The sequence below is a fragment of the Etheostoma spectabile genome, chromosome 16, assembly GCF_008692095.1.
Source record: "Etheostoma spectabile isolate EspeVRDwgs_2016 chromosome 16, UIUC_Espe_1.0, whole genome shotgun sequence".
In the NCBI taxonomy this organism is placed as follows: Eukaryota; Metazoa; Chordata; class Actinopteri; order Perciformes; family Percidae; genus Etheostoma; species Etheostoma spectabile.
The window spans coordinates 5,767,857-5,781,257 of NC_045748.1; the positions used below are offsets into that span (position 1 = coordinate 5,767,857).

The 13,401-nt window shown below is 40.2% G+C and overlaps 1 protein-coding gene across 3 annotated transcripts in view; it reads left to right on the forward strand.

The window, feature by feature from the left end:
• palm2akap2 (PALM2 and AKAP2 fusion) overlaps window positions 1–13,401 on the forward strand; it is a 104,854-nt gene that overhangs the window by 85,187 nt on the left and 6,266 nt on the right. For all 3 annotated transcript variants that reach the window (XM_032538968.1, XM_032538969.1, XM_032538970.1), the window contains 4 exons: window positions 9,518–9,730; window positions 10,174–10,536; window positions 13,061–13,159; window positions 13,266–13,367. In XM_032538968.1, coding sequence (XP_032394859.1) covers window positions 9,518–9,730; window positions 10,174–10,536; window positions 13,061–13,159; window positions 13,266–13,367 — 777 coding nt within the window. The remainder of the gene's footprint in view (window positions 1–9,517; window positions 9,731–10,173; window positions 10,537–13,060; window positions 13,160–13,265; window positions 13,368–13,401) is intronic.

Consider the following 13,401-nt stretch of genomic DNA (forward strand, 5'->3'; position numbering starts at 1 on the left):
TGTGTGTGTGTGTGTGTGTGTGTGTGTGTGTGTGTGTGTGTGTGTGTGTGGACTGTAGCATTAGTATTCAGCCTTGAGAGTCTCACTGAAGCGCCTGTCAGGCCCTTTGTTGTTGTTTCACGAAGTGGTCTTAGGAGGTCTGATGTTGTGTGTGAGGGGTGTCATTGGAGGCTTGGAAAGGGACACAAATAGCTGCCATGAGTCCAGACATGCAGTACATATCTCTGTTACACTTAACTTAAAAAGGCTTCTTAACATGATTTCCATCTGGTTGTTGTTTGAAGCTCTCTGGCAATGGGTAGGTGAAAATCACGTTCATTATTATTCTTTTGCAGTGCTGCAATTTGCTCTTTGTGGATGTCGTTTTAATGTTACCAACAGCTTACCATTCATAAGATTAAGCCAGGTCTTTAATATTTCAATTTAAAATGTGTAAAATTGTAAAAAGCAATTAAGCCAATTCTTAAAAGCACTAAAGAGGATATATAATATATGAATGCTTTCATTTATTTATCTTGTCTGTGTTGTGGTAAGTTGGCTTATCTGGTGGTTGTGTTGACCCCAGTGAACTAGTGCTGTCTTAGTGTGATTGTGTCTGTGTTGAAGTGCAGGTGGCCTCGAGTTTTTGGTGTATTTCCTGTGTTGAGTTCCATTTCCATGGACACAAGTTAGCGCAGCTTCCTGGTTTCCTGTTTAGATAACTTGTGAGCTGTGATACGCTTTAATCCAATCAGTTGCTTCCTGTAATGTGCAGCATCATTTGTTTTAAAGTGTCCGACACCCATCTTTAAATACATGGTCACTGTTGTGATCATTCTAGCAAGACTTGAGTGTTTTTACTGTAAAATAACAGTATGTGACTGAAGGATCTAAGAGGGTGGTACCCAGCAGTTGGCAGATTTTGTGAAAGGCGTTGCTTTTTGACAGGATTTTATTTTTCAGCGTGGAAAAGCCCTTACACATTGTTTCATAGTTGAATTCGCTTGAAACAGACACTGTTTGAGTTAGGCTGTACAATAGATGATGCGTGACACTTTTCTCCTAAATATTAACAAACAATCAGTTATTTTAAATAGATTTGTGCATCTTAAGATTACATGCATAACCTCTTTATTGTAAAGATTTAATGACCATCCCGTCCATATAATGTGTAACTGAATGTCCTGTTGCAGTCCAAAATGTTTCAAATAATTAACACTCGACACCGATGAAATGCCACCTCTGTGACTTCAATTCAAACATGCCTGTGTTTGACTTGTGATGCAAAGTTGCATTGTGTCTCTTCAATATTTTAAGCGAAAATGGAACGATTTAAAATGACATGCAGGACATGACCTAAACCAAAAGAGTAAAACTGATTTACATATGTACATATTTGTGTGTGCTTACATATGTTAACACCTTAGTTTGTTGGCAAAATATTCTGTGTGCACAGTGTGTGTATGTGTGTGTGTGTGTGTGTGTGTGTGCGTGTGTGTGTGTGTGTGTGTGTGTGTGTGTGTGTGTGTGTGTGTGTGTGTGTGTACATTTAGGTCTTTCTGGCATGCTGCAATGGTTAAGTGTGTCATTTTTTTTCTCCTTTATAATCAATCACGATCAACGTTCATGGTATAAGACTGCTCCGGGCACTACTCTTTATTGATTGGTGTTGACCCAGATGCATGCAATCACACGCACATAGATAAACCGTCACATATACTCCTGCTCTCTTCCTCAGTCTCTTTTACCTCTGTCTTTTCATTTTCCAACAACTAGCTCTCCCCTCTGTAAATGTACCATCACTGGCATAATGACCATCATGAGTTGCTTTGTGTGTTACAGCCCATCCAGGAATTGAACTCCCCGGTGCACATGCAATAATTGGGTTAGTGTCCCAATTTTCTGTGACCGATTTTTTCTTTATCAGTTGTAGAATGGGAACTCACCGAGAAGTTGTGGTTTGTCATTTTAAACAAGGATGCTTAAAAGTGACGTGGGCGTCAATGTCTGTGTTTTTGTCAATGATGTTTTCCAGATAAATGAGTTAGCAGAGATAGCTACTGTTTGTCTTCCTCTGACAGGACGCACAGCTGTTAATGGGCAACCTCTCTTACCGCTGGACCCCCCTGCTCCATCAATTTTCATTAGATGAATGATGTCAGGGGGTTTAAAGCGTAAATTGAAAGACTGATTTGTACAGATCAAAGAGAAGTCCTACAAAACTGTCTCTTATTCCATAATTTTGGGGAAAAAATACTTTGAAAGCTGATATTTCAGCCCTGTTATTCTGAGAAGATATTGATAAATACTGCTTGTGCTTTCTGTGGCCAGTGTCTGACTAAGTTTCTCATGTGTACAATACCTTGTTTAGTTGCTTGTCGTCGACACAAGGTCAAGTTTTTGACAGCAGTGAGGAGACAACTATTATAAGAGAAAAAGTAATACCCAGAAAAGAATATATCATCCTGTCACTACTTCATTAAAACTGCTTTTTCATTTGCTTATTTGGCTTTTAAAAATGAATCTATGTAGCATCACAGACATCGGTTCCTTTTCTGGATCACCGTCCTCCATCATTTAGCAGCAGCTGACACATTATTGCTAATTGCTCTTGTAAATTCGAGGAAAGTGTTTCCAGTGCATCTTGATGTGGTGCTTGTGAGCGGAGAAAGTGAACCATGACTCAGGTCGGCTCTAGTTTCCACTGGCCTGATCCTATGACCCAACAGGTTCACCTTCACAAACAACACTCCTATAGACAAGTAGCAGTAGAGTGACATATAAGAATCTGATTTCTTTTAGTGGGTTTATTCCTTAATTTTGGCATTGACGTTACCAATAGCTGGATAGGGTTTTTGATCGTTTTAAGTCAACTAATGACGAAGATTTGATTTCATCTGTTGAGTTTTTATTTTATCAAGATGGACAAGCCTCTGAGACAAGCTTGTTACATGTAAAGTCTCAACTCAAAGCTTTAATTCAATACCTTGTATGGCAGGATGAGGCAGCAGATTCCATGTAATAGACTTTTTATGAAAAGTTGAATAGAACTGGGACATCATTCTAACCCTTAGACTGTGTCAACAGTCCCATAAAGATGATGATAGAAGAAAATGCCATCCCCCCTTCTCCTCCCTCCTCTTTCTTCAGTCATCATCTCTTCATTATTGCCCCTCTGCCTGCCTCCAATTTGACAGGACCTGTAGGTTAAAGGGAAAGTGGGCGAGCGACATATGCGTGGAGTGGGGAAGCGCAAGGGCTCGGTCTTACACAGGAAGGGAGGAGTGGGGAGCCACAGGCTGGATGTTTTTGGTGTGTGTGTTTGTATGAGGGTTCTGCACAGAAGGGATCTTTGTGGGTGAGGGCATCTGGAGGAACACACACATACACACACTCAGCCCATGACATCACAGCTTACTGAGCAGCCGGCAGGAATGTTACTGAGAAAGGAGAGGCTTTGTGGAGGAGAGGAAAGAGACGGGAGGGGAGGAAAAGGAGGAGAAGAAGAGGAGGAAAAGGCTTGGCCAGGGAAAAGTCCGGCACTCCCACTATCTGGAACAGGACGGAGCAAGGCTGGACTGAAGGGAACAGAGCTAATAAGGAAAAAGGATAAAGCTTGTTAGTAGAAAGTATTGTAATGTTACAAAACCTAAGGACGCTTGCTTTCTTTTAAAAATTACACCATGGAATTACAAATGGCACTGAAATAGATTACTTGTAAGAGCAGCAGGTGAGTACTAACCCTATTTCACTTTTTGGGGTCGTACGACAGTTCTGTTTTGCTTTTTAAGGTCATTTGATGGAACTGCTGTATTTTAAGATGCATTTTAGTCGATGAGAACACCCAATGTGTTGTACAAACTAAAATGACACGAGATGTTAGCTACAGAGGACAAACAGGAACTTGAATTCTGTAAAGGAAAAGAGGAGAAAGTGCCAGAATACACATACACACACAGAGACACACACACATACACATATGTGTTTTGTATTAGATTAAGTATTGATATCAAACTTGAGAATCTGTTGGAGTGAAGGTTTTGCAGATGTTACAACATAATGTGAGAACTGAACTGCCCACTTTGGCCTGAAGATCTCATTGAGTCCTCTCTATGTTTGTGCTCCCTCAGTCAGCCCACCTGTCTCTCTATTGATGTTGCTTGCCTGTTACCCACTATGTGTCTATTTTGCCGCGTTTAGTTTGTCAATGACATATGACTCGTAATGACTTCAACACCTCCAAACTGTCTTAAGCGGAGACTGACTGAAATCATTAATAGGTACCCGATAGCACTGTTTGGCCTGGGTTCACAATCCAGACCTGTTTTATCTGAGAACACCACGCTAAACCAGCAGCAGGCTCCAGTTACTATACAGGATCATATTTAGCCAGGAAACAGAACCGGTAACGCTGACTGCACTGGGTTACCCGGAGCTGTGTGTGTGTGTGTGTGTGTGTGTGTGTGTGTGTGTGTGTGTGTGTGTGTGTGTGTGTGTGTGTGTGTGTGTGTGTGTGTGTGTGTATGTTTGAGGACGTACTGTACGTCATCAAGTTTTCTTTAACATTTGCCATGTGTTCTGGCTGCAGTGCAGGCTAATAGAAGCCTATCACGCGACATTAAAGGCATTGGAAAATGGGTTCGTGAGAGATGTCAAGGTTGTGTGTTTACTTCCCATCAGGGAGGATTCGGGGTGTATACATGTTCTGGTAAACCCCCCATCGTCTCAGGCATGCAGCCAAGTGTGTATGTTTATGCGTGTGTGTTTGTGATTTTTGTGTACTGTCACAGTCAGAGCGTAAGCGTTTCCAGATGTGATGGGAATGGCAAAACACAGAGAATGAGACAGGATTTAATCAGAGCATAAGACAGTAATAGTTAGCTGACACATTGTATTCCTATACTTGTCATGAGTCATGACTAGCCTTTACTCCTGGGTTAATATTTTTTAGCAACCTCACTGTAGCTTTAAGACCAAATCTAAGCCATAAAATAATACCTTAATGTTAACTAACCCTAAAATCACCCTTACCAAGATAATCATGTTTTTCGGATTAGACTGATTTTGGCTTGGTATACAATTTTAAATTAAAGTACTAATTTAATTCTCTCAAGCCGTCCTTAACCTAAAATAGATCCGTAAATTAGATAGATAGATACATAGATAGATAGATAGATAGATAGATAGATAGATAGATAGATAGATAGATAGATAGATAGATAGATAGATAGATAGATAGATAAATAGATAGATAGATACTTTATTCATCCCAAAGGAAATTTTAGAAATATAAATTAATTAGGCAAAGCTGGTAAAAATGTCTTCACTTTGGAGTTTTTTCCTTCACTTTCAATCCTTTTTTGGAAAAAGCCAAAGCACAAACACAGTTGACACATCATCGTGTTGAGGGTGTGACTTTTAAACACTATATTTCACATTCATGTAACTCATTGTATGTGTATTTACATGCCTGCTGGCCTCAGAGTAATAAAACATTCTCATTTTTTCAGGTATTTAAACAGACTATGAACATTAAAGCTTCTAACCACACGTACACATACACACACACACACACACACACACACACACTAACAGATGCACTCTTACACACATACACACACACACACACACACACACACACTGGCCAGGCAGGTTGAACAGTGTCCCTCATCACAAGTATTAAAGTCCGAGCCTTGAGGACAGCTAGTTATGCCTGGAATGTCAGTTCACCTCAATGAGAGTCAGAAACACACATGTGAATACACAACTCTGAATACACACACTTGAAAGACCACACTCATACTGTCATGCACTGCTGCACAACCACACACACACACACACACACACACACATTGTTATAAGCAAACATTGTTTTTACACACTTCTCTTCTTTTATTGAGAGAGTGTGTGTGTGTGTGTGTGTGTGTGTGTGTGTGTGTGTGTGTGTGTGTGTGTGTGTGTGTGTGTGTGTGTGTGTGTGTGTGCAGCAGAATAGCATTGCATATGACACATTCCAGTAACAGGATATCCTCCCCCACTGTCCTGCCTGCTGGACACACACTCTTACATATCGGGGTTATTATAGTAAGTGAAATGTGAAACAAATCAGAAATAAGCAGTAAAAAATATTATAAACTGACATCTAAACTAAAATTATATCGGAAGAGAAAATAAGAAAGTGAACATAAATTATATTTGTTTTGTAGCTCTATTTCAGTTCTGAAAAATAACGTAAATTTCTGTCAATTCTCGAGACGTTGAACCACAGAAATGGACTTGAGATCCCAGAAGATGTCGCTGTGCTGCATTTGCTGCTAAACTAAATATATAAAAACCAAACTGCTCTGAAAAACTGAAACTGAATTAAAACTAGCAAACACTCTGAAAACAAACTAAAATGAAAATGAAAAAAATAATAACTAATTTAAAATTCAAAACTATTATATCGTTGCACACACATTCCTGCTGATGCATGTACATACACATGCAGTCCATACAATGGGCCAGGTGCAATCTATCCACAACGTTCCACTTGCGGGATTGTTCCATTACCGCTGGAAATTCCGCCCGATGTCACTCTTTTTGTCCAGATGTCCATTACCTTCTGCTTTATTCGTATTGTAATTATAAACTCCGGTGGATTTATGAGGACTATAGTTAACTGCTCCTCAGGTCTCTGCAGGGTACATCCAGACAGCTAGCTAGAATATCTGTCCAATCTGAGTTTTCTGTTGCACGACTATGTCTACAGTATGTTCCACCAAAACAAGTTCCTTCCCAAGGCTATTTTGCAGCAGCACAGTGGAGCTAGCGGTTAGCACCACCCAAGACAATTGTGATTGGTTTAAAGAAATGCCAATAAACCACATCATGTTTTTTTCCCATCCTGGAATGCTGTGTTGACTTGCCAGACCCTCCTCCACAGGAGGGTCTGGTAGTGCAAGACTAGGTATAGTGTAACAAGACAGAAGACCTGGTCTAAGTGAGTGTGTGTACAGAAGTAACATGTGGTCCTCACATGGCCGCCTATATCATTTACTGCGTGAAAAATCATTTAAACATTTAAGTTGTTTAAGTAGAAACTGGAGATGAAAGGAGAAAACAATGCTGTTGTTTAAACATATTTGTAATATTGATCAGTGTCAATCACGTGGTTAAACAAATAATTCCCTTAGCTGAAGGTAAAAGTTGATAAAGTAGCTAACAGTATGATTTGGTGCACACATTCATTCATTTCCTATTCCCATCAGCCTCAGCTGTTAAGGGCTAACTATTAAATGTTAGCATGCTAATACAACTAAGATGGTGATCATGGTGAATTACGCCTTCTTGCCATCATCATTATAGCACTGTCATTGTTGAATGTTATCATGCTGATTTTAGCATTTAGCTACAATCTCTACTGTCCCTAAGTACAGCTTCACAGAGCTCTTGTTACACTTCACCTCCCAGAGATTCAAACTATCTGTATTATTTCTTCTTTTCTATCATATTAATTGATAGTTCACTTCTGACACAGTAGTATCAAAATGAATGTCTTACATTAAAAATGTCCCAGATTGTAACATCCCTTGAATTGGAAATGTGTGAGACATTCCTTTAAGAAAATGTGTATTCTGATTTATATATATATATCACACATGAGACAGTGTAAGCATGTGACTGAGTCAGATGGGTAAATAAAGCCCTCAGAGAAAAAGGGTTTTTTCAACAGTAGAAGAGGGAGACACGAGGATAGATGGGAGGAGGAAAGAGGACTGAAGAATGGAGCGAGGAGGAGAGCGTTGCTGCGGTATAGACAAGAGAAGGAGGAGAGGCAGGGTGTTAAAATCCAGTATGTGATTTCACTGACCACTGGTTCTTCACTCTAACAATCCCAGAGAGGAGAGAGGAACCAAGAGAGGGAGGAGAAGGCGCACAGAGGGAGAGAGGGGATTCAGCAGAAGAGAGGATGAGGGGGAGGAGAGAAAGAGGAGTAGATAAGGAAGAGAAAAAGATCCAGATTCAAAGCTAGGCTGCCCTGTTTGTGTTGATACTTAGTCACACATCATAGGGGGGTTCACATCGGTAAAAATTCCCATGAATATCATTAACTGGCAGTATTTAGGTGTACAAAATGTGTGCTGACCAATTCACTAAAATGGTCCTCCTCATTAAATCCCAACGCACACACTCTCACACGTTACAAAGACGGGGGTTAACAGCCTCTCATGGAAGTAAACTCCTCTTCAGAACAGAAGAGTACTTGGTACAAGGCAGTAAACCAGGAAGCAAATAGAGTTTGTCTTAGTGTCCTCTGTAGAAACAAACAGGTCAGTAAAGACAGGATTGTGTAAATGCTAACGTTGGATCCGGAATGTGTCGGATAGATGGTTCACAAAAACTGAAGGTCGCAGGTTTTGATCCCTGCGTGCCAACGTGTCCTTTAACCAGAGACTCAACACCCATTTGTATATTTAAATAAGAGGTCAGTGAAGTGCCCACGCAGTTGATAAGTAAATTAATGTGGCGGTAAGGTATGGGTTATAAGTTTAAAACAATGATCTATGATGATGTATTGTATAAAAATCAGAGTTTGGTTCTCAAAATGTAGGGGGGGCATAAAGTCAAAGTCTCCAAAAAACTGACGATTAATGTAACTTTGCAGCATTGCATAAAGTGGTGATTATTGCTTCATAAGGGAGGGACATTTAATTACATTTTGCCAATTTATTTTGTCATCTAGCAGTTATAGACCAGTTTCTACAGGCTGTGTGACCAACTCAGCAGGGCAATTTAGGTATGACGTGGCCTTGAGGCAGGCACTCAATCCAAAAACCCAGCAGTGACACTGCTCTGTGAACAGCTGAGGTCGAGAGGATCGAGGGAGTGGATGTGTGTTTAAAGCTGCTAAAGAAGTGTATCACTGCCTGTGATAACTAATTATCAAATGCAGAACAAGTATTAGGTTCAAGTTCTGAGGGATGCCATGAAAAGATATAAACTGTTTTAATTGACACATACTGTGCAGACTGTTGTGCTAATCCCCACCACACAGTTGTAAAAGCTGAAAATACTTCCCTACTTAAACTATAAAATGAATAGTCTGCCCAGCCCATCAGTTTGTCTGTTGTCTAATAGAGTATCAGATCAAATATGGGGCAGGAGGAGTTTTTTCTGTATTTGAACTATTTGCCAAGTATTCAGCACACTGATTCATTCACAGAACTGTGAAGGTCTTTGAACAAAGATATAATGGATTTCAGTTTTTTATTGGAAGATTATGTTTTTGCTTTCATTAAGCAGCAGAATGGCAGTTGGTGCCACCTAGTGGTGTGAACCCGTCACAACACACTACTACTGCAATGCAGACAGACAGATGTGTGTGTGTGTGTGTGTGTGTGATAAGAAAGAGTCTGATCTCTAAGAAAAAGTACAACACTTTCTCTTTTAACTACTACTTTAAGCAAACATTGTTTTTATGCAAGTGGTGATGAGACAGTGTACAGCCTCTCCATACAGTATTTCTGAACAAGGTGTCGTTTGTTTCTTGTCACAGAGATCATGGCAGGCAGCCGAGGATGTCAGTGAAACAATCCCAAGAGAGCGAGCCCTGAAAAGCGTCAGTTTCCAGGAATCGGTCTGCGTAATCACTGACAGGCCTGCAACCATGGAACTGGAGAGCCAGCAAATCCGACATGGCTGCCTCAGCAGCCCCAGTAACAACGCAGTTGGTGTGAAAGTAGAGGCTTCTGACAGCGAGGTGGTGCAGGTATGCAACTCCAATTTTCACTTGTTTAATTAACTGACCTGCCTATTTATGTTGGTATGAGTAGAAATTGAACTAGTTTTGTCGCAGTCTTAGGAAATAGTTTTGAATTTCTTCATTTGTTAAGTCACTTTTTTTTCTCACAAACATGAGAAACATTAGTCTAAACTGGCTAAATTACAGTAATTTGGCAACATTTCCATTAACTTGCATGTACATACTAGCCTCCAACTGGTTTATTATATAGCATCTGGATGTCCAGAAATGTATGTTTATTGTCATTTACTATGATAAAAGTAAATAAAAGTATCACAATATGCTGTAATGGTATATGGCTTATCATCTCATGTGCATTGTTTCCCCTTCATAAAATACTAGGAGTTTGATGAACATTATAGTACAATAGTTGTACACCACAGCAATTTGATTGTCTGCTGCGTCTACAGGAGATCCGCTACTTGGACCAGGTTTTAGACGCTGCTTCCGAAACACCCACCAACGGAAACTCTTCTCCGTCAGAACACACCACACCCATCAACATCGATGGAAACCGTCCTTCTGTCTGCGTGTCGGCCTCGTCTCCCATCAATGACGGATCAGTCGTTGTGGAGGGGCAGAAACAAACCATGTTCCTGTACCAGGAGGACTCTGCGGTGAGGACCAACGGCCATGTGCATGGAGAGGAGTCGGCGGGCGGAAGGGCAAAGTTTGAGCTGAGAGCATTTCAGGAGGAGAGACGGCCAGCCAAACTCTTCACCCCTGGAGAGGAGCAGCAGGTCAGGGTGACGAGGAGACGGCCCTCAGGGGAGGTAAATGGCTGTTAGAATACAGTATGTACTTCATCAGCTGTAACAGATACAGCATTCAGACACACAGGATTCAAAAAACAACACAGCTGTAATGTTACTGTGAATCTTGGCTGCAAATGGTCTGAGGAGGGCTTGGAAATGCAAGAACATTCCAGTATTCTTGAGTAAAGCGTGATTTATGGTTCTGCGGCATCTCCACACAGAGCTTTCCCTGCAGTTTACATAAGTGGCCTGAAGCTTATACTTCGTTGATGTTGCGTTGAGCTGGTATCTGTATGTTGTGGGGAGTAGGGCTGGGCAACATATCGATATTATATCGATATTGTGATATGAGACTAGACATCGTCATTGATTTTGGATATTGTAATATCGTGACATGACATAGCTTGTGTCTTTTCCTGGTTTTAAAGGCTGCATTAAAGTAAAGTGATGTCAATTTCTGAACTTAACAGACTGTTCTAGCTGTTCTATTATTTGCTTTTTCCCCACTTAGTCATTATATTCATATTACTCATGATTATTTATCTTAAATCTTAGTGTGAAGATATTTTGTCAAACAGCAGTTGTCGCTGTAATATCGATATCGAGGTATTTGGTCAATAATATCGTGATATCAGATTTTCTCCATATCGCCCATCCCTAGTGGGGAGTGTGTGGTAGAGTGAGGGAGAAGTGAGAGAGTGACGGTGATTAGTTTTGGAGCGAGTAGTGATTTAAGAGTGATAGTGAGAGAAACAAAGTGTCTTCCCTGTGCTTTCTGACCACAGTGGGAAATCTGTAGCAGGAAAGGTTAACCCTCTCCTTGATTTCAAGTTGTTTATGGAGAAGCAGAACCAGGGAATGAGTCGGGGCTAATGCAGAAGTATAAATCACGCTTAAGTCCTACCAAATGACCATAATGTCATCAAGCATAAGTGAAGGTTTACTTGGATTTGTCTCTTTAAAAGTCAGGCAGTGATTGTTGCCATTTGTTGAAACGTCTGAACCGCTTGCATGAAACAAATGCAGCTATAAAGCCAGCTAAATTATGACAAGGTAAGTTACAAAATAAAATGTTCAGCCTAAAATTAATGATTTATCATATATATGAATACGTACTCCAGTCATTTATCTTGAAGAAAAAACTTAATAACTGAACTCTTTTGTATAGTTATTCTTGGTACGCTAAGTAAGACTTTTAAGAGAAAGTTATATTCCGGACTTTAACTGAAAGTTGACAAGAGAGGGGTTTTTTTCACTCTCAAAATGTTTTTGATTATCCAGCCTCAGCATTAAAAAAACGGTCTGAAAAATAGGAAAATGTGTGGAAATAGTCCCAGAGTGTTGAGTTAAAAAAATACACAAAATGGTACAGTATTGTAAGTTATATGTTAGTACTTCCTTCATCTATAATGGTATGACTAAAGTCACAACTTATACTGTACTTACCACAACACACTTTAGATCAAATCATGAAATTAAGAAATGACATCCTAAAAGGAAGCAATTTTGAAATTGAAAGTGTTGTTAGTTAATCCCACTGAGTAACACGAGCACATGATGCGATCACATTTTCATCAGAGATAAGGAAACAGTGATGACTAGTGGAAACTTTCCACTGTTTTAAAGGTGCCCTGCCGGGCGCCCTGATAACTTAGTTAGTAGAGCGGGCGCCCATATATAGAGGGTTACTCCTGGACACAGCGGGCCCAGGTTTGACTTCGACCTGCGTCCCTTTGCTGCATGTCATTCCCCCCCTCTCTCTCCACTTTCACTTCTTCAGCTGTCCTGTCATTAAAGGCCTAAAAAGCCCCAAAAACTCTTTAAAATATATATATTTTAAAGATTTTATATATATATATATTATATTTTTTAAATACGTTATGTCCATATGTGTTTGTGTTATGTCGTGAATGTGAAAATTAACTGTTACCTCCTCTGTCAGCTCTAGCCACTGAAAAGAAATAAGCGGAGAAATCAGGCCAATTACAAAAGCTGGTCAGTCTGACGTCCTGTTGCCTGAGCTCATTACTATTCATGAGCTCGCTCATTTGCGCTGGGTTAAGGTTGCAAGCTCTCATTGGCTATCTGTTAGCCAATCAGAGTCAAACAGGTTAGCTCGTTGAATATTAATGAGAACTGGCACAAATCGTCTGAGACTTCCTGCAGGCTTTCTATACCACGCTAGAATGGCTTGAAACAAGAACTTCAGATATTACCACAAAGTAATGAAATACGTGAGGCAGGGCACCTTTAAAATCAACCACTAAGAAGTAAAACACAACCATTTTGAGTCCCACTGTGAGACCCTCTGATCTACCTTGGGTATTACATGGTTTGCTCAATGGCATCACAACTAATTAGTGAGGCAAACTAAAGCATTCTTGTTTTGCCTGCTAACAGGCCTCACAGGACTATACTCACTATATTTACTTAATGTGCATATGTTTCTCCTGTCTTTGTTTAATATGTGACTACAAGCTAATGCTATAGTCAAAATGATTGGGAATTCTCTTTGTAAATATACATTCACTTCTTCTCTCAGGTACAGGAGCTGGAGCGTGAGCGTCAGGAGCTGATCAAAGACCAGGCTGTTAAGAAAAACCCTGGGATTGCCAACCGCTGGTGGAACCCTCCTCAGGAGGTAGCTTCCCACTTAATACTTTTTTTTTATTTTTTATGTTACATCAATCGACTTCCTGACAAACTGATTGATTGATTTTTTGGGTTGGTTCAATCATTCATTCAAGGTTCCTTTGGAAGAACAGCTGGATGCAGATCAGCTTGAGTCCCTCAAGAAATACCAGGAGAGGAAACAGCAGAAACATAGTCCTACTTATACATACTCACAGGTAACACACATACACACACACACACACACACACA